We start from the raw sequence: 21973 nt of genomic DNA, 5'->3' as shown, positions 1-21973 counted from the left end.
CACAGAGAGTTCTGTAATCTCTGTCCCCTCAACTGTTCTCAGGATGATGACAAAGTCACTTTATTAGTCTGCTCGGGCGGCCATAACAAATGCCACAGACCAGATTGCTTAAATAACAGGAAGTAATTTTCTTTCAATGCTCCAGTTAGAAGTCCAAAATCAAGGTTTCGGCAGGTTTGGTGTCTCCTGAGGCCCCTCTCCTTGGCTTACTTGGCTTCTCGCTGTGTCCTCATGATATGTGTCCCTCATGTCTCTTTATGTGTCCAAATATCCTCTCCATATATGGACACTATTCAGACTGGATTAGGACCTACCCCAATAGTCCCATTTCAACAATCACCTCTTTACAGCCCCTATGTCCACATACAATCACATTTTGAGGTAATGCAAGTTCAGGTTTTAATATATGAATTTTGGGGCGACACAGTTCAGCTCATAATATTGACCTTAAAGACAAAAGATAGTGGATCCACACGATCCTGAGTCCCCGAATCACCCCCTGGAAAAGAGAAGCCTGGAGCGCCTGTCAACCAGGAACATCAGTATTGGACTTTACATGACCACCAAATGAACTTTTCATTCTGCTAACTCACTTTTATATTTTGGGATTGTCTATAGCAGTTAGCCTACACTGAACAATACTCAAATGAAAGAAAACTCAACCAACTCCTACTGAATTAAATCAGGAATTGATATCCAAGCTTCAGGTGAGGAGAAAAGAGTGTGAATAAAGAGGAATGATTCTAGAGTTGTATCCTCCCAAATTGCTTTGGTGAAATTCACCATACACATTAGGCTCTATAATGAATTATCATAATACTTTAACACTAAATCATATGAATAATTTGAACTAAATGTTCTTTAGGTGCAATGAATAGTTCTGGTTCTTGTGTGTGCCTGAAAGGATTACAGAATTAATACATCTGAATTAGTTAATTTGCAATGTTTGGTATATTGTCCAAGCCCCATATTCTGACAGCTTTACGATCTCTACTAAGTATGTTGAAGTGTTCCTGGAAGCATACGGCTTGCCAACATCCAGGATTTTTCTGTTCAGAGGCGATACATTAGGATTTTTAGGGAAGAACAAAAGGAACTAGAAAGGCAGTTTCCTGACAGCTTATATATCCTAGGTTGCTGAAAGAAATCTCTCCCTCAGTGAGCAGGAAAAAGATGTGGAGCAAGATTTGGGATACAGGCGAGTGTTTCTCCTGGGCAAGCTCCCTGAAGGGAAGGGCACCGAACGCATGTAGGAAATGAAGGATGCTCGTCAATAGAGCTTGGCATCCACAGATCCCACAGAAGCTTCCTCGCAGCTTCCTGGTGCTGGATTGAGACAGTGCTTGCTTCAGTTGACCCTGCTAATGTCCACATCTGGTCCCTTGTCCAGCCTCACTGAGCTCACCTCCCCCCTTCATGTCTTTTCCGTCTTGGGCAACTGCATCTAATTTTCAGTGGTGGGAGAACTGGCTGTGCTTGCCCATGGATTCCTCCAGATCTTTTTCATCTCTGGAACCTAAAAGCCAAGAGTCTGGTTCTTTTTCTCCGATTCTGCTATGACAATTCTCCCTTGAGGAACAGAGCGTGGTTTCCATCTGCCCAACAGCAGGAGTGGAGTAACCCACCAAAAACTCAGTTAATATATCAAAGTACCTTCCTGCCACGCTATCAAAATAAAGAGCTGGGAGAATGTCATCCTCATTTTATGTTTGGTTGGAGGAGAGAAACAATCAAAGAAAGCTACATGTTATCTCAGGAAACATTTACACTCAAAGGCAATCTGTCCTCCTGTGGGAGTCCCTGGCAAGGAATTCGATAGGACAACGTGGTCACTCTGTACTCGACAGAGAAGTCACCTGCTGTCAGGTGAAATGAAACACCCCTCAGAGACGACACGAGGTTGATGGGTTACCAGACACTGGCGTCCTCTTGCAGATAAAGCGTGGCCCTGTTTGGTGGCATTACAAAGGCACATGTCATGTGGGGGTGTTCCAGCCAGAGCTACAACCATGAGGAAGGAGCTTCCCATTCAATTACAAGGCAACACTGAACAAAGTTTAGAAATACTACATTTGCTGGTGAGGATGTGGAGAAAAGGGAACCCTTGTGCACTGTTGGTGGGATTGCAGATTGGGGCAGCCTCTATGGAAAACAGTATGGAGGTATCTCAAAAATCTGAAAATGGAGCTACCTTATGACCCAGCAATTCCACTCCTAGGTATCTGTCCAGAGAAATCCAAAACTCCAATTCAAAAATCTTTATGCACTCCTGTGTTTATTGCAGCACTATACACAATAGCTAAGACATGGAAACAACTGAAATGCCCATCGGTAGATGACTGGATTAAGAAACTGTGGTACATTTATACAATGGAGTATTACACAGCCATAAAGAAGAAAAAATCTTACCATTTGCAATAATATGGATGGACCTAGAGAACTTTATGTTAAGTGAAATAAGTCAGACAGAGAAAGACAAACACCATATGATCTCACTTATATGTGGAATCTAAAGAAAAGAATAAATGAATGAACTAATCAGAAATAGTCTCAGAGACACAGAGGAAAAACTGAGGGGTGCTAGATGGGGGACACGGGGATAAGGGAGAAGGTGAGGGGATTAGAAAGCACAGTCAGTAACCACAAGATGGCCACGGGGATACGAAAGTCAATTTGGGGAATGTAATCAATAATGTTGTAAGATTTTGTAGGGTATCTGATGGACACTTGTCTCATTAGGGAGATCACCTCAGGGATGATGTAGATGCCTTGATCACTGCACTGTACACCTGAAGCTGAAGCTGAACAATAATGAATGTCAACTGCAATTTTATATATGTATATTTATATACATATTAATATATATATATACAAATTTATATATATTTATATATATTATATATATAGTTACAAGAAGCGGAGTACAGCATTAGGACTAGAGACGGTAGAAATCTAATGGCTGTCTGCGATGTCAGAGGTATAGTGAATGGGGGGAGGGGGTGTCACTGTGTGAGGGATAGAAATGATAAATGTCTATTACATTGTTTTGTGCACCTGAAACTAATAAAAAACATGAAAAAAGAAAAAAAGGAAATACTACATTTGATACAGAATTAAGTAAACATCAACCTGTTCAGGATGTCTGTATTTCCCTCTGTTGCATAGCAGGTTGAATAAGATACAAGTCAATCTCGTGGTATATTTAAAACATTAAAAGCTTGAAATGATACACAAGTGTCAGTCAAGTTGGCCAAGCTTCAAGACCAGAATATTCTACACGGCTCTTCTCATTATAAGACATTTTGAATTTGAGAGTAACAGAAAGCCACAGGTGGCAATCAGTATTTTGGTCCCTGCTCAGACTATTATTTAAGGTGGGGTTGAATTCTCAATTTTTTTTACCCTTCTCTGGAGATGGGAGGCTCTGATAAAGACCAGAGAATCATCCTCGGATTCAGAAAGAGCCAGAGATTGGCATAAATATGCAAAAAGCAGCAGTAAGAGCTGGTCCCCCCACATGGGCTCTTCCAGGTAATCTGAGCAGCTGATGGTAAGTGCTGCCGAGATGGGTTTTGATGATTTGGCTGGTTGGGTAAGAGTGTGGTTTAGTTTGGTTTATGCCTGCACTCAATTTATAGAATAGGTGGCAAATCACAAGAAAATTAGTCAAGATCATGAATCTTTAATGTGACTTACAGAATTACCACACAGACACATTCTCTCTCTCTCAACCCCTGATATTTTATCAGTGTGGGAACTGGCGTCAGGAGAGTGAGTGACTTTCCAAGTTCTCTCAGCAAGTTAGTTGCACAACTTGGATGAGATCCTTGTTCTCCTGTCTCTGAGTCCAAGACTTTCCCCACTTCAGAAAATTGCCTCCTTGGTGGTCATGGGCTTTATCATAAAAACCACCTACCGGCCACAAGCCGAGCCGTCTTCTTTCACTACTACCACAACCACGGTTCCTGCACGATGGCACAATGAAAACTCACGTGAAGGATAACACCATGGCAGTGCAAGGTTCTAATTGACACAGGGAACTGTAGGCACAGCACACAGTAGGTGCTGAATAAGCAGTTTAGGAATGAATTATTGCATGGATATGTGAATCAAGTATGGTGTGTTATCAGGGCATTATACACAATCAGCAACCTCACGCACGTGGGCTTCTTAGGTCTAACATTCCCAAAGTATTTGGCTAAGGGTTTGCTGATAACCCTAAATTTATTAATGAGGCTTAGCATAGACCCCAAATTCGGGTCACTCTGGTGTTCAAATGCTTTAAGTGAAACGTCAAAATTCAGAACACATATGAGGAAAAGAGGGTTGGTTAATCTTTGTAATTAAAATACTCAATTATCTTAAAACATTCAAATTGTTTTAAATGTATTGACTGATTATGTCTGGGACTGCCACTAAGGGTAAATTTCTCCCATTTATTTCTACTTTTCTGAATTTTTGAATATTAAAAATGTAAGTGAAGAAGAGCAGACTGTTGAGAAGGAACTGGAAGGGGTCAGGTGTGGGAGTATCTGGGAGTGCCCAGCTCTAGGGCCTGGCCATCGGGACGTACACAGAAAAGCCCAGACCCCCATCCTCAGAGACCCTACGTTCTAGAGTGGGCATCAGACTGTTCACACATCAACAAATCTACATCAGTTGATGAAGAAGGATAAAGCAGGGTTGGGGTATCACGGATGATGGTGCAGTTTTTTAAAGGATGCTCAAAGGTCTTCTCTGCGAAGGTAATATTTGAACAGAGACTGAGGGCAGAAGCAGGTGACCAGCTAGGAGGTCGTTACAGTGATCCAGGGGAGGGGTAATGGTGGCTTTGACTGGACTAGAACAGAGAAAGGTCATAGTCTGTGCTCAGAAGGTACAGTTGACAAGACTTGCTGATGGAGTGACAGAATATGACATGTAATAGAAAGAGAGGTGTCTCAGATGCATTGACACTCCTGACTTTGGCCTGAGTGTACTTGGCTTCAGAAGCAAGCCAGCTAAAACCCAGGTATCTTGTAAAAAATGAGGGAAGCTGCCCTTTTCTAAGCACCTGTTACTTTCAACACATTGTCCCCATCCCTTCTTTTGTCTAGATGCACAATAGTCTGGTTATCTCCATGTTATAGCTGAACTAAAGGGAATCCTGGACTCAGTAAATGAGCCCGGGCCACACCACTGATGAAGGATAGAACTGAGACTAAAAAGAATGGTTTTCCAGTTCACCTGGGTAGTTCTTCTAAAGGCTAGTGACTTCTCAATAACAAGGGCCACATGTGTCCGCATTTACATTCTTCGCAGTGCCCAGCAAAGCACCTTGTACATGGCAGGCTCTCAACAATGTTCGTTGAATTAAATCCCTACAGGGAGGGGACACAGGCAGCTCCATCAGGAAGGCGAAGAACACAGGCTAGGGAATCAGACCCATCGAAGTCCTCTCTCTACCCCTGCATTTAGTCTTCTGACTTTGGGCAGGCTTCCAAAGCTTCAAACCTTCCATTTCACCCGCTCTCCTTTTTAATAAAAATAAAAAATAACAAAAAGGAGGGATAATCATACTTAGCCCTAAGAGCTGTTGGAAAGGATTAAATGAAATTATACTTACAAAGCACTTAATGCAGCAGCTGGCACACATCAAGCAATCAGAAAGGGTTATTATTAAAACAGGGACGTAGAGACAGTATTTAATCCTTCCTCACTCCCCAGCCGATACTGTAGTTCCTACCAAACCTATTATAAGACACTGTAGCTTAAAATAGACCAACTGGGGAGGTCTCTTGTGCTCAGCTGCACTCGGCCCCACCCTCCCAGGCCCCTCTGTTGGCTAAAGAGCACCGTCTGAGTCATCCCAGCTGCTGGCAGGGCAGTTTGAAGTCCCAAGGGACTGTGTCCCTGGCCAGATCCACAACACTCCACACCCAGCTTTCCTGTCTGCAGAGAGATAAAAGACACAGAGGAAGGCTGTGTGTTCTGGGTTTGTGGGCAATCAGCTGTGGACCGGCGTCTTATCTGAGTCTCTCTCCAGCCGTGGGTTGTGTGTGGATGGCAGAGAGACCCCCGTCTTATACAACACCAGTCTGCGGAGAAATGTAGGGGAGAAATGTGGGTCACTAGATTATTTTTGTGGGCAGCTAATGAAACAATTAAAGCTCTTTCCATAGCTGACAGAAGAAGCTGAAGTCTTTTTCAGTACTATTAACTGGTTTGCTTGTTCCCCTTCACTAGCTCATTAAAAAAAAAAAAAAAGAAAAGAAAAGAAAAGAAAGAAAGAAAAGAGAAAAAAGAAAAACACTTCCTGAAAATTAACTTGCTGAGTCACCCTATAAAGGTGACTGTGGCCCATTTTGAGAATCAACAGGTCTGTGCACTGGCTCACTATTCAGGTCCACAGTAGAGGCCCGATCTCACCACCCTACATGCCTCCTTTCCCTTTGATATCCCCCCACATACTTGGGGGGTTTGTTTGGGCACCCCCCTCTCTCCACACCCCCTTGGAAACGAAGCAAGTTCCCCCTCTGTTACTCTGACTCTTCCTGAGAGCATAATGGTATAGGGAGTGGGAAAGAGAGATCTCTCCCCTCAACCCGTGTAGCAGCAGAAATCACCAGTAGCCTAAAGGGAAGTTCTTAAAATGTACACCAGAAGTATTTTAAATGATAACAGAGGTGAGCCTCAACAAGCCCTCCCCATGGCACTGAGGGTTTTGATGGGTGTGCTCTATTGCTTATTTAAATGGTGCGGGAGGAGGGGAGACTCAGAATCTGAATATTAGCTCCAGAGGGAAAGGGGTAAGAAGTCAGCGGGTGCAGCAGTTCCCAGCCCCGCTGCTCACCATAATGTCCTGTGGAGCTTGGAAAGTACTGATGCCCACCTGGAAACCGCTGAATCAGAGGCTCAGGTCGGGAGGAGCACTTTCAGTCTCCACAGGGGATTTGCAGGTGCAGCTAAACGCAGGAACCACCACCAGTCCGGTCTAATGGCTGCTAAATATTACCGAGTCAGAGGCTCCTTTGAGAAATACAATAGACCCCCTCTGCACAAAAAATCAACCTCTTTATCCACAATTTCAGGGGAGACACCAACATCCTGAGATTCCCCTGTCAGGCCAGACTTTCCTTTAGGCAAATGATGAGTGAGACTGCGAACCTCAGCCCAGTAATAAGGATAGTGAGGTGACAAAACGCCAGCTGAATATTCTTCCTCCTCTCTTAGTGGTGAGCACTCGACAAACGATTTTCTGTGACCTAATCTAGCAAGGTACCACAACAAGTGAGACAGGTAATGACTGCCATTGATCTTTACTGAGCAGATCTCAGGCAAATCATGTGATAATACTAAACTTCCTCAGTCTGTTGAAACTGGCCTGACTAAAGTTTACTAATTATCCTAAACTAGACCTTTTTTTCTTAAAGGCAACTGTTAGAGAGAGAAGTTATGAATTGATTTATCTCCCCTCAAAAGATATGCTGAAGTCCTAACTTCTAGTACCTGTGAACATGACCTTATTTGGAAATGGGGTCTTTGCAGATGTAATCAAGTTAAGATGAGGTCATTAGGATGGGCCCTAATCCATTGTGACGGGTGTCATTATAAGAAGAGGAAAAGACCATGTGAAACCTCAATACACAGGGAGAATGTCATGTCACTATGGAAGCAATCATTGGAGTGATGCATCCAGAAGTCAAGGAACACCAAGGATTGCCAGCAACCACCAGAAATTGAGAAGAGGCAAGAAAGGCTACGGGATTCAGAGAAAGTATGGCCCCCTGACACGTTGATTTCAGATTTCTGGCCTCCAGAACTGTGAGAAAATATGTTTCTATTATTTTAAGTCACGCAATTTGTGGTACTTGGTAGTCCCAGGGAAGTAATACACCTTCTAATTGTCCCAGGATTTTGCTGGGACATGAGGCGGGCTGCTAGGGATCTGTGCACCAGCCTTCCTGGGGGCTTGGTGAAGAGACATCCAGAAAGAAAAAAATGTCAATCAACTTGACCTCTTCTCTCTATTTCAGATCTGTCTCCTTTTCTCCTACCCCAAACCACTGTCAACATCGAGGCCTCTGGCATCTTTCTACAATATATCCTCCATGGTTTCCCAGCTTTTAGACTTCTTTCTTTCAAGTCCATCTTTTATGTAGGCACAGTAACCAAGACAATATCTCTCCAGTTACCTCCCAGTTCTACTAGCACAATCATTCTCCAAAATAAAGTCCAAGTCCCGACCTGACAAACGAGGCCCTACTTATCTCTCAAGCCTGAAACTTTAAGATCCAGCAGCACCAAAATGTCTCATCAGCCGTGTTGTTTTTCTAATCAGACATTTGTTCATCCTGGTTCCTCTGAGAGAAGTAAGCTAGTTAACTTCTTATTCTTTAAGACTCACTGCGGTGGTGGGCAGCCTTTTAAAAGGAATTTCAATAATCCCCAATTCCTGGTATTTGTGTCCTCCATAATTCCCTCCCCTTGAGGGTGGGTTAGACCTAGTGACTTGTTTCTGAAAAATAGAATGTAGCAAAAGTGATAAAGCAAAAGTCACTCACATGATTAGGTTATAAAAGCATGTGACTTCCATCTTGTTCTCTCTCTTTTTCTCGTTCTTCTTGAGTACTTCCTGTGATGAAGCAAGCTGGAGAAGCCCATGTGGCAAGAAACTGAGGGTGGCCTCGCTAACCAACAGCCAGTTAGGAACGTAGGTCCTCAGTCCAACAACTGCCAAAGAACTTAGTCCTTCCAACTACACGAGAGAGCTTGGGAGTAAATCCTTCCCCATTCAAGCCTTCAGAGTGAGAGCACACACAGCCTTAGTCAACACCTGATTGCAGCCTCATGAGAGACCCTTCAGCAAAAGATTCAGCTAATCCATGTCTATCTAGTCTCCTGACCCACAGAAACTGTGAGATAATCAATGTGTATTTTTTTAAGCGGTTAAATTTTGCAGTAATTTGTTACATAGCTATAGGTAACTAATACACTCCTCTGAGACAATATCTATTCCATGAAGACTTCAATAGCTCCTAACACATACACACACACAAACACACACTGTGGGGACAGAGCCAAGAGTGCAGTTTCCAGTCTCCCGCCCTCACGTGGAAAGGTGCTGGCTCAGGTAGTAAATGGCCATCAACTGTGATTGGATGGCCGTCAGCTGTGGCTGGTTGGCCGTCAGCTGTAACCAGTGAGCCATTGGCCACTAATATACCTGCTGTGGCTACGCTAGCAGCAAATGGGGGCTAGCAAGAAGATGGTGGCTGAGCTGGCAAGAGCAGGTTGCAGCTAGCAAGTGGTGTTGGTTGGTTGGCAGAAAAATGGACGGCAGGTTGCAGATAGTGTGGTTCCTGCTTCCTGTGTCTCCAACCCAGCCGCTACCGAGAATATAGTGGTATGACTCCCCTACCTATGGCTCCGTGGGTGTTCCTTTTTGGCCTCACCATGTCCTGCGTTCTTATGTGGGGAGCGGGACCAGAGACCCCACATGACACTCCGCATGCCAACCTGCATGACACACACACTTTGTGAGACTCAGACCTCCCACAGCACTTTGTCCTCACCTCTTAGCAATGTACTTAAAAAATTAATTATAGGGGCAGCCGGATGGCTCAGTAGGTTAGAATGTGAGCTCTTAACAACAGGGTTGCCAGTTCGATTCCCACATGGGCCAGTGATCTGCGCCCTCCAAACCTAGATTGAAGACAAGTTGCCTCTGAGCTTCCAGAGGGATGGCTGGATGGCTCAGTTGGTTAGAGTGTGAGCTCTCAACAACAAGGTTGCCGGTTCAATTCCCACATGGGATGGTTGCACCCCCTGCAACCTTATTTCATCTTTGTATCTCTAGGGGCTAATGCAGTTCTTGGTAAAAATGGTCAAATTATTTTATAGATGAATGAATGCCATTTTGCTAAGTGATACTGGGAATTAAAAACTAAATTAGATCTATGTTTTATACCTGTAGGAGCTTCTAATCAAGTTGGAGAAGCAAACATAAAGTCAGTTAATATATGTGTGAGTGAAAGAAGTGTTGGATCATGATAAGAAAAATGTGCTATGAAACGAAAAACAGAATGTCTTTTCTGATCTGGGCAATCTGAAAACACTTCTCAAAGGAAATGGCTTTTGACATTGACCTTGAAGGATAAAAGAGCTTTGAGCAGCAAAGATGAGAAGAAAAGGAATCCAAAATGAATGAAAAGTATAAACAAATCCTAGAAAGTGAAAAAATGTAGCAGGGAGACAGTCAAGCCTGTACCCAGGGGAAGAAGCCAAATGGAGACAGAAAATTGGAAATCGATGAACTTCCAGGGGCATGTGAGGTCAGTAATCTTAGAGAACCAGATGAAAGCAGAACCTTGGGAAACTGACATTTAAAGAATAAGAGAAAAGAGGAACTTGCTAATAAGTTAAGAGGACCCAGGAGCCTGGTGTGGTATGCTAATCATTTTACATCAGTTTAAAGGAAGAGGTTATGCCAAGAGGCGGAGCATTATGCAACATAAAAAGAGGCCCGGGGATGTGGCAATCAGTCAGTGAGCTTTAAGGAAACAGTATCTATGAAAAATAATAGAAATGGAAGACAGATTACAAAATGGGAAAAGGTACAGTGCGTTTGGGGAAGACTGACCTTTGGAGAAATGGCCCAATGATAACTTGGCAGACCTGCCTATGAAGACTTCCGAGTCACTGGAGATTTTTGGTAGTGAAATACCTGATCAACAACGTCTTTCTTTATTTGAAATAAAAAATACTTGACCCTACTTGACTTTTTTCTTTTCTGCAGTGAACACCTTCAGAAGGTTTATGACTTCATTCTGGACCATTTACAGCTATTTCATCTGGTCATGCTCATCTGTCTCCTCTGTTAACCTGTAACAGCCACACAGCAGAGAGGATGTTTGCTTCATCTCTTCACTCAGAATGTATTTGATAATTTCAATAAAATCATGATAGCATTTGGCTTTTGTAAACTCTTTGTAATCCCCCCGAGTATGTTTTTCAGCAACCATGTGTTAGGGGTTTACTAACGGCCAGGCCCTGGCCTGAAAGCATTTCATCCACGACCTCCTTTAATCCCCTTACAAATGTGATTCCACAGGGTTTTACCTTCTCACAAATGAGGCAAAAGTGGAAAAAGAAGTGGGATATAGTTTATTTACATGAGGTTCCTCGGAGTTAAATCTGCTAAAGGTACATGTGCCAACACGTTATGACCATACAATTATTCTGGTTTGCCTAGAACTGAAGGCATTTCCAGGACGGGAGACGTTCAGTGTTAAACCCAGGGTAGTCCCAGGCAAACCAGGAGCGGGGAACATTCCATAGTCTTTAGTGATGCAATGGCAAAATGTTGCAACAAAGAAAGGGGCCAATACCTATATATCCCACCAGCAATATTTATTATAAGAGCTCCAGTGTGACTGTAACAGGGTTTTGGGTTGAAAAGTATAACAGTGTTTCTAAACATGTAGAAAAATACACTTTTTAATTTCACTCGCTTTTTCTTGATGAAGTGTGGTTTACAAGTAAGCCACATCTAGGCTGTATTACCAATACCTTTCGTATGTTAGCGCTGAAAGAGCCTAGATTTATCATCCAGGCTGGTACTTTCCCACAGCCACAAAGAGTCATTTGTGTAGTAATCGCCCGACTTCCTTATATTCTTCGTCAACTACATTTTAAAAATTACCTAAAAGTTTTGGTCTTGATTTGCTAAGTCTCAGAAATCTATTCTTTTTGATGCGACACCAGTAAAACGTTCAAAAGGAGGAAAGAAGTGTCTTTTCTTACTTTAATTTCACGTGCCGTGTTGTGTTGTATGGGTATCTTTTTTCAACAATGAGCAAAGGCGGCGTTTTGTTTTTCCCCTCTGCTTTCTGATGAACTGATAAATGTGTATGTTTCCTGAAGACAGGATCTGGGAATCTCTTACTAAAAATAACCTTGGTAAAACCACTCGCCCTTCCTCCAACACTTGTGCAAATGAATCACCAAGAATGCAGGCTGGTTCATTTAGATGTTCTCTATTGTTTGGTTAAAAAAAAAAAAAAAAAAAAAAAAAAAAAGGTGGTGGCAGCAATTACTTCTTCCTTCCCAACCTCTGCAGGGCTTTGCTGAAATAGGGCCGGATACAGAGGAACCGACAAAACACACAAATTGCTGTTTTAACAGTCTCTTTTGAATCCTTTTCTTTCCCATTACAAATAGCTCCTGCAGGTCTTTCTCAGTAGGTGCTGCTTGGGCGTTAGCTCGTAAAAAGCGAGCCGGCGGGGAGTGTATTTTTCAGAATTAATTCTGTACTCGCCCATCACAAAGTCCCTTCCGGGGACCAGATGCGCCATCATCACCTTCCCGACCGCTCGCTCTAGGAATAACGTGAGACCGTTTCCAGAGGCTGCATATTCATCGGGGGATGTTGGAAAGCAACTAGCTGTAATGCAATGCTGTGCGAGAGCCATTCGAACGGGAAAAGACGTAGGTGGTGTGACTGTTTCACTTATCAGTGTTTTTCACATATCCTCTGGTTTAATAATCAACCTTCCAGTCTCAGAAAACCCAAGGGTATAAAACTTGGCTGTATTTTATGAGTCTCTGGGCTGGAAAACAACCAGCTTTGCTCTGGAATAGGGGCCCTTCCCCAACCCTTCGAGGGGAGGCACTTGTTTTGTGGTGGCTAGAGAAGCCAACAGCAAGTTTAAATCCTGTGTCTTCCACACACGTGTCAGTTGATTTAGTGAAATTGCTGATTGTCTGAGGCTGTTTCCCCTACTATAAAGTGAGAAAGATAGTCATGTTTTCCAAATAGGACTATCGTGAGCGTTAGATGAACTAATAAAAGTATGCTTCTAAAGTGCCTGGCTCATCATGGGGGACCAGGAAATCGTTTTTTGTCTTGTGACAGTTTGGTTCACTCAGACTGGCCCTATGGAAACCCTGTGGGTGATGCAACCCAAGTTCCCCAAAGCCAAAAACAAAGAAGCCAGGAATTGACCTCAGTCTTCCAAATTAATGAATTTTCACAGTTTCATCTCAGGTGAGAGCCCCCGACCCCACCAGCCCTTCAGGACTTCCTGCTGACAGGGCCTTACCCAATTAATCAAGTCGAAAATAACTAGACAGGATCTTCTTGTATTGATTATATAAATCAAGACCCAAATTTTTATATGAATATGTATAAGGGGCTTCAGGTAATTCAGCAGTATTCATGAACTCTATTGTGTATGGGATGAAAATAAACATTTTACCATCACTAACAAGTTACAAATGAAAAACAGATGTCCTCAGCAAGGGAAAAATTGCCACTTCCTCTCCAGCTCCAACTCTGCCCTACTGCCTTCCTTCAAAAGGTTTCATTTTCGTCTAATAATCTTAATTGGGCAAAGCCTTCCATAGCTTTGTAAGGAAGCTGATATCGAACCATCCATCTTGAAGGAAATGTTAATTGATATTTACTGAGCACGACTGTGCGCCAGACACCACGCAGATTCTCGCCTCATTTTGATTCTCAAGGTGGTTTGAAATAAGTATATTTTACACCATTTTATTTAAAAATTGAGATCAAGCAATTTATCCGTTAGTCCTTCAAGAGTAACTGGCAAATTCGAAAGTCCAAAGTCAGTAACAGTTGTGATGAGAGGAACTTTGTAGTTTTGAAAATAGATGTGAAATTGGAAACGGGCAAATCTTACAAGCGCCATTAGAGATCATCAGTGAGACAGCACAGTGAAAAGAAAAGAAGCCTTTTATTAAAACGCAAGAAACGCCGATTCTGTCAGCCGTTCGAGGTCACGGACTTTCCATCCTATAACCGTGCCTCGCCCGATTTGTCCAGCACCATACAGGGAAGTCCCCCACTCGGCTAAATACTGTTGTGACTCACTCGAAACCTCAATTGGCTACAGTTTGGCTCTATGCCAAGGTTGACTGGTTCCTCCAATCATCCCTACAAGCTTATTCAGAGCTTGAAAATAATAGTCAATATTGTCCACAAACCTGTAACTTCAAACAGCTCACAGTTAAAGACTCTCTGCCGAATGGTTTGGTGGCCACTGACGTGTGGATGTGTTTTTATGTCTGCGAAACCCAGGCAAGCATGGTATTATTGGTAATAATGTTTGAAGACCAATCTTTAACATGTTTCTTTGGGGTTTATTATTTGAATGTTCCTGGACCATGTGTGACCAGATTGGTCTTTGAATAAAATATGTCAAAATAAAGAAAAAAGAAAAGAAATTCCAAGTACAATCTACTTTTAACCCAAACTCAAGCCCAGGCTCCATGCACTGTGCAGTTTCTAATCACTAGGAGGTGGTCTGGGACCCAGACTTACTAAGTAAAAAAAACCTAACTGTAACACTTAGCAATTCTTTTTTTTTTTTTTTTTTTTTGGTGTTTAAAGAGTAGCTGATTCGGGAAAAGATGTAGGTGGTGTGACTGTTTCATTGAGAGTTTCTTAAACTGAGTTCTGAAAGTCCTTAAAAGAGAAGCTAACATGAGTGCCCCGATTGTATTGACCAAGGTTTTGTCTTTGAGCCATGACTGATTACATGAGAATACTCAAGTGATCACACCGGAGGGTGTGGTCTTTCAGGTGACCCAATTTCCAGTTTTAGCTACCTGTATAGGAGAAGCAGCCCAGATAGTGACACACCATCAGGGAGGCCAGAATGCAGGGGGAATTCTCATTTCCAAGAAAATACATCCAAGTCCCAGAAGTTCCCACCCAGTCTGGTCCAGGACGTAGAATCAATGTTTACAAGAAGAAAACTCAGAAAATAGTTTTTTTTGGGGGGTTGGGGGGGCGGGGGGGCTCTTTACGTCCAGTCCCCTACTTCTTGTTACAAACCCTTTAGTTCTCTCCTATCCTGTCTGAAATGAAGTCAGAAGCAGAGCTAGTAGGATGGGGAGTGTTGGGGCAGACCTCCTTCAGACCCCTTTGCCATCCCATTTTCTCCTTCAGGTCACTAGTGACCTTAAAGATGATCTGGTTCTCTTGATTTCAGAGGAATAACTGGCTCAGACAGGCTGCCTTGTTCAGGGTCACATAGCTTACTGATGGTTTTGCTTTGAATGTCCATCTTCAGGATTCCAAAGTGGGGTGCTCTTGGCACCTCATCACTACCAGTCAACATACTCTCTTCAAGGTTTCAGTTGTGTTCTTGGTGGATCATTCCATTTGACAAAGGTTTGAGTAGTTTGACAGGATATTCAGTTTATGCTGTTCCTGCCCAGGATGTGTGTGTGTGTGTGTGTGTCTGTGTGTAATAATTGCAAAGGGTTAAAAAACCCAAAATCACAGTGCACGGGATCATTAGATTGAAGAACAACTTACTCAGATAGATAGATAATAAAAGATAGATTTTTCAAATGTACAAGACTATTGAGGTTTTCTTTTAAACATAAATGCAAGTCAGAGTATTTTTTTAAATTCCTAGATGCTTTTTGTCAGCCATCAGATACAATTACAATTATGTGGACATCTTGGGAATTATTTGACATCAAAATATAGTTTTCAAAGTTACATAGTTCTCATACCTGAAACCTGTAAATAGTGCCTAAGTCTTTGTGTTACTCTTTTATATTTATTTAAAAAAAATCAAGGGTACTTTTAGCAAAACTCATTAGCACCAATGGTTTAATTCACAGTATGCAGAGCTTTAGGGACAGGAGTTCCTCTTTCAGTGATCCTCCAATCGAATCACGCAGGTTGATCCCACCTTTCAGGAAACCAATCTCCCCTGTACTCCTGCAATGCAAAGTCCTTCCTCTGGGGGAGCCGGTGGCATTGGTGCTACTGGTTTGTATGGCTGTCTCCACGGCCCTTCATCCCAGCTCTCCAGCTGCCATTTCTCCTTGTCACCTTCCTCCTGTAAGTCTTCCTCCCTCCCTCCCCATTTAAGGCGGCAATTTACTTTCAGAGTCCAGAGTGCTGACCATGACACAATGGAAGAAGGTAATTTACTTTCCATGATTTCAGCAGACTTTCTGAGGGCAGGGGTGGAAGATGTGGTTCCTAGATCAAAGTTGCAAAGCTCCTGGGGGATATGGTTTCAGTTCTCACTGGAACAGGAAGGCCACCGAGTTACACCTACTTCTGCACATGACTAGCTTCTCATGAAGCAATGCTTGCTGCTCAGGGTGGGGGCAGTAGGGAAAAGCTTTGAGGTTACTAAAGCGAAACTGCCCAGAAGTTCCTCTTGTCTGGCACACTCATGAACATCCAAGACTCACCATACCTCTAAGTAGATCATGAATCTCAGTAGGCTGTTAAATTAATCACTCTGCCCGCGTTAATGCAAGGCACTCAGCAGCACTCAAGATCCACACCTGGCATTAATTTCCTACTTTCCACCATTTCCTCTCCCAATTAAAATATAAGTCCCCGGACAGCAGAGATCATGTTAAATGTCCCCGTATACTCTTACCACAGAACTGCAACGGAGGTGATGGTTTGTTCAAAAAGTGCCTGCTGATGAAAATCAGTTAAGATAGAATATTTTGGTTTCATAATGAACACTCAGTAGCTTACATGATGAAAAACTAAACACAAAAGACAATGGTGATAATTTTTAATGGTTTACAGCTACAGTATACAGTTTGAAAAGGATATATACATGTATAAATATAATTATAGACCATAAATATCCATATGGCAAAGGATATGCCTCTAGGCACACACATACAAAAATCTTTCCAACTAAATAAACTCACGCCTTAAGTAATACTGAAGAAAAATAGATGCTGAGGTAATTTTTTTATCTAAAGTGACTATAGTCTATATTAAAACATTCTTACTATAAGAGTTCAAGTAGTTATAAAACCTTTGTCTCATAACCCACAACTGTAACTTTAATATACATTTTTAAACTAAACCAAAAATATTTTAATTATAAATAGGTAAAATAAATAAGATTATTCTTGCTGAAATTGAACTATCACTTTTTTTAATATGTATTTGGGGACTTTGTTGATAGCCTGGCCTTTTAATTTAAAAAAAAAAATGCATGAAACCTTTCTCAGAAGCTACATATCACTCTGCAAAATGTATGTTTATATATATAAATGGGATTTTCATTCTGGATGAGCAATCTGTTCCTTTTTTTTTTTTTAAGTACATCCCAATTATGAAAACATGCTTAATTTCTCTTAAAAGATCACTATTTCTAGGATACACGCTGACTAGTATGAGAAAGGGAACTTTCGATTTTAGAAACTTGAGAAACACATTCATTTTTTTATGGTTACTTTAGAATATTTGTTTTACTAAGTTTTAATTGCAGCAGTATGAAGTTGAATTCACTTTTTAAAAATTATTCCTGGTTATGCAAATTCCCCACGCTCTTTATATTTTAATATTCAACCGCAAGAATTTTACTGGCACCAAGAAACACTCTATCAAATAAATTCTATCTATAACTTCTATCAAATTTTTCAAATTACATACTTTTCAGTTAAGACCCACAGGGACACATTTACTTAAAGTTCACCTGAACAGAAGTAATACATAGTAAAGTCAAAAGAAACAAATTATCAAATTATTTTATATTTTGTAGTGACCTATGAAATCAACATTCATTATGACATTCAGTGTTCTTAGAATGCAATTTTTACTTTTAACAAGATAATATATATATAAACCAGATATGACACATTGTTCTGGAGTTGTCATCCCAAAGTAGAAATAAACACTGAACATACTCTATTTCTTGGTCCCTGCCCACATTCTCATCAGTTCGTCAATTCCTCTTACACTACGCTAGGCAGCAACCTTCAGCAAAAATACTAGAACAATTCTCTAAGCAAAAACAAAACATATAAATAATTCATTCTGCATTTTCAAAGCTCTTCAATTTTGGCTTTAAAATAAACAAAGTGGTTTTATAATGTTCTCGCATCCCAAAGAATGACTGCTGGGAAACCTCTAGTAGAAATTCACTGTGATGTATTCCATCTTCATTTCCAAGGGCAAGTGAGAGCACCTTCACATTCTTCTCCACTATAAGGCAGTCTCTCCGCTAATTGCTGAAATATGCACCTACTGGGGAATCTCATTTTAAAGGAGGCTCCTCGTTAGAAGGCTTCAGAAGCAGTCAGGTTCCTGAGCGGAAGAGTTTGGATATTAGATTCAGAAGTTTCTGCCGGAAACTCAGTTTGTCTCCAATTCTCCTGAATTGAATGGCACACTCAACTTCGAGCTCTGAAAAGGAAAACAAAACATGAGCATTGCACTGACAACATTCCAAACTGTAACCAGCAAGCGTGACAAGTTGAGTATTTATCCTGTGAAGCATTTCTCTTAAAAAGTTAGCTTTACTACACCTGTTTTCTTAATGTGAGATGGAAAACACACACACGTGACATATACTAAGGCACTGTGACTCATAAACCAAAGAAAAACAAGTTAAGGTAAAAATAGACATTTACTTTGAAGTATTTTTTAAAACAAGAATCCTGGATGAGGCAATTGTTATGTTATCTTGAAACACAAAGTTTTAATATGTCAAATACCACAGAGTTAGTGAGACTTTGCTAACCTCAGGCAAAGGATGTCATCCTTTTTTCACTCACTTAACGTTGGTTGGGGAACGGAATATGTCAAACACAGCAGAACAGATGTCAATTACCACAGAGTCCGTGTCAGTGAGACTTTGGCAGCCTCAGGTGATGTCATCCTTTTTTATCTCATTTAAGGTTGGTTGGGGAACTGAAGTCAAATTCTAAAATCTTCAGTGTTGTTTTCCAATAGGACTTATTTTTTAAATGGCCATAACACATAGCTCAAATTATGCCCTCATTTATAGGCAAATCTAAAGGTATTCTTTTCCTCACTTAAAAAACCTCTAAAAATTTCTCATAAAAGACTTATAAAACCATATTCTAAAATTAACCCCACATTCTCTAAAATAATTTAGAAGTTTAAATTTTACTCTAAACCAAATTCTTCCTCCAAACCCAACCTCTATCAATCCACTGCCTTCACGGAGACAACTGAAGCAGAAAATAAGTAATATTTACTTCACACATTTACTACTTTTTTAGGATGGAGATACTGTAATCAACTGGATATTAATTTAAGAAAAATATTGCTTATCATCTAATTTCCAAGTAAATTTTTTAAGCAAGTGAAATTAACACCAAATCTATACTGACCATAATTTCAATTTTGTGGATATTTCAATGAGCGACTCAGGGTCTTTTGGTCCACTTCAAGATCATGACCACGAACATTAAAAGTTATTATGATGGGCCAGCCCGGTGGCTCAGGTGGTGGGAGCGCCGCGCTCCTAATGCCTAGATCGCCAGTTGGATTCCCACATGGGCCAGTGAGCTGCGCCCTCTACAGCTAATATTGTGAATAACGGCTCTCCCTAGAGCTGGGCTGCTTTTGTGCCCCCGGTGGCCAGCATGAGCAGCATGAAAGGCTGGCAGCCAGCAAGAGCCCCCTTGAGCTGCCAACCTACGGGGACTGACTGCCTCAGCCTGGGGGAGCACGAGGCTCATGATACCAGCATGGGCCAGGGAACTGTGTCCTATACAACCAGACTGAGAAACAACCGCTTGAAGGCGGGTGGGGGAGGCGGAAGGGGAAAAAAAAGTCATTATGACTACAAATTGAAATCTGGTTTTATTTTGTAAACACACCCTGCAAAGACCCTATTTAGGCTCAAAATGAAAAGCTGTAAATTTATAATAAAGTGTATTTTAAAATTCTCTCGTTACAAGAGCAGGGTGAAATTTTCATAATCTCTAACAAGAGACCTAATGAATATCATAAGGTGCCATTCTTTATAGGATACAAGTCAAACATTTTGAGAGGTATTTACAGTCATGTTCTTTGCAGTAAGTGGGATATATTAACCTACCATCCTTAAAAAAAATTTACGCTGCATACAATTTTGGAAGCCCTGAATTATAAGAGGAAAAATTACCCCTCGCACTCACCCCCCCCAAAAAAGGCAGAAAATAGCCCCTATTTGTTTCCTTAATCTTTTTGTTAGTTACACATGTATAAATGTACTTTAAAAATTGTAACTATGTGTGGTCACGGATGTTAACTTACTGTGGTAATTATTTCACAATACACACACATATCAAATCATTATGTTGTACCCCTAAAATTAATACAATGCTATATGTCACTTGTATCTCAACTTTTACATATAGTACTATCTAATTAAGTTTAAGAGGGACCTTTCTACTCTTCCTTGTTCTTGGGAACTAAGTAAATTGGCTGGGTAAAGGTTACGCACAAGTTTAGACCTTTCCAAAACATGGTCAGGACTATTGGACATCACAAAAGATTTTAGAAAAATTTTTCCCTCCCAAGCAAGAGCCAGAGAGAGCAGTCTGGTGCCAACTTAGCCATGGCCAAATTGCCAATGCACCACTTCCTTTGCAAGTCCCAAGAGCTCTATAAAATGAAACTAAGTTAAAAAGGGGGCCTATTACTAGCTGATGTAATAGCAGTATGGCCCACACGGATTTTTGAGGCCAAAGCTTTGCTGCCTTTTTTCCTACTGCCCCTTAACAGATGACTGCCTTGTTTGATAAGATTTATAAAAAGGGCGCGGGGGGTGGAGGGGTGGGGGTGGGGTAGGAGCTGACCTTAAGTTATTTGATGGTGCTACGGTGGGGGCAGGGGAGGAATGGAAGGATCTTAAAAACTGGGGACCAACTCCTGCTCTTTATCCCTACTCCGCAACTAATATCGATTGTTTCAAATGTTATACAATGTACTCTTAACAAAGAAGCAAGACTTTCTGGGCCCCCGAACGCAATGGTCTCTTTGCGGCCTCCACCACTCTTCAGCCGGTTGTGGAAGAGCTGTTATCAAGCGTCCTCACTGCTTTTGTTTGGGGGTGAAGCGAGTGCTAAGGCTCGGAGCAGGGCCTTCGACGGCCCACGACGCCCCAGGACTCGGAAGGGTGAGGCCCTGCCTTAGGAAGTGCTGGGAGGCCAGGCGGCTCCCGGAGCTTCTCCCTTCCCCACCTGCTGGGATAATGACTTTTCCTCGTAGCCGACGCTCGCACTTGCACTTTCCCCCCACCGGTGGCCCTGCGGCAGGGCAAGTAGGGACACAAGGCGCGCGTAGAGGAGATTTTTTGCATCCGCTAAAATGCAGCTGCATCCCAATCCCAGACCGGGCTCCCTCCCTCGCCGTCTCCACAGTCCTAGGTAAAACCCCTGAAGAACTTCCAGGAGGCGCCCTTACAACACGTGCAAGGACGCAGACCCCGCCGGACCTTGAGGCCCAGAGCAGACTGACTGACCCCACCCAAACTGAGATCTCGACCCCGGCCCCGGCCCCCACCCCGGCCAGGATCGCCGCGGACCCCATCTGGTCCCTACCTGCCGGGGCCCGCGTGGGGCTCGGCTGCGCGTTCTTACGCGCCTTCTTTCCAGGCATCTCCGCGAGCAGCCGGCGGGAAGTCTGTTGCAGACCTCCGGGGAACTCAGTCCCCCAACCTTGGGTTGCACCCTGGGGTCTACAGGACGCGAGCTGCGCGCCAGGCGGGCGGGCTGGACCTGATGGGAGCCGGCTGGAGACGGCACTCAGTGGGTAGCCGAGAACCTCGGGTTCTGGGGAGAAGCAAGAGCCCACGCTCACGTTTTACAGGGACTTCCCGATGACGTAGCGAAACTAGACGCCAGGCCCGCCCCTTTCCCCGCCCCAGCGAGCGGCAGTGGCCCGGGGTGCGCGCGCCTGGCCTAGGGGGGTGTGGGAACCCCGCGCCACCTCGCGCGACCTCGCGAACACGTTCCCGACCCGCGGCGGCGCCGACCCCCGGCGGGAGGTGCAGGGCGCTCGGCGGGCGAGACCTTGCCCAGTCCCGAAATCACTTCTGTCACAGACGGGGTGAGGGAGGAGGGGGTGGGGCCGAGGGACCTGAGGTGGAGTCCGCTGCAGTGGTGGCGGGGTCCAGGAGTCCGGCGTGGAGGAAGGTGTTCCTAGCAGGCAAGCCGGGGCTGGAGAGGCCGG

General features: G+C 42.9%; 1 protein-coding gene across 1 annotated transcript; it reads right to left on the bottom strand.

Moving 5' to 3' along the window:
• Window positions 1-16561: 16561 nt before the first annotated feature.
• Window positions 16562-21589, bottom strand: PMAIP1 (phorbol-12-myristate-13-acetate-induced protein 1). Its single transcript, XM_033087484.1, has 2 exons — window positions 21343-21589; window positions 16562-18190 (listed from the first exon to the last, which is right to left on the bottom strand). The coding sequence occupies exons 1-2, from the start codon at window positions 21398-21400 to the stop codon at window positions 18084-18086; spliced, it is 165 nt and encodes a 54-aa protein (XP_032943375.1). The 5' UTR covers window positions 21401-21589; the 3' UTR covers window positions 16562-18083.
• Between the last annotated feature and the right edge of the window lie 384 nt (window positions 21590-21973).

The sequence above is a fragment of the Rhinolophus ferrumequinum genome, chromosome 19 (genome assembly GCF_004115265.2).
Source record: "Rhinolophus ferrumequinum isolate MPI-CBG mRhiFer1 chromosome 19, mRhiFer1_v1.p, whole genome shotgun sequence".
Taxonomy (NCBI): Eukaryota; Metazoa; Chordata; class Mammalia; order Chiroptera; family Rhinolophidae; genus Rhinolophus; species Rhinolophus ferrumequinum.
The sequence above is the reverse complement of the archived record's forward strand: the minus strand, read 5'-3'. Positions and strand labels throughout refer to the sequence as shown.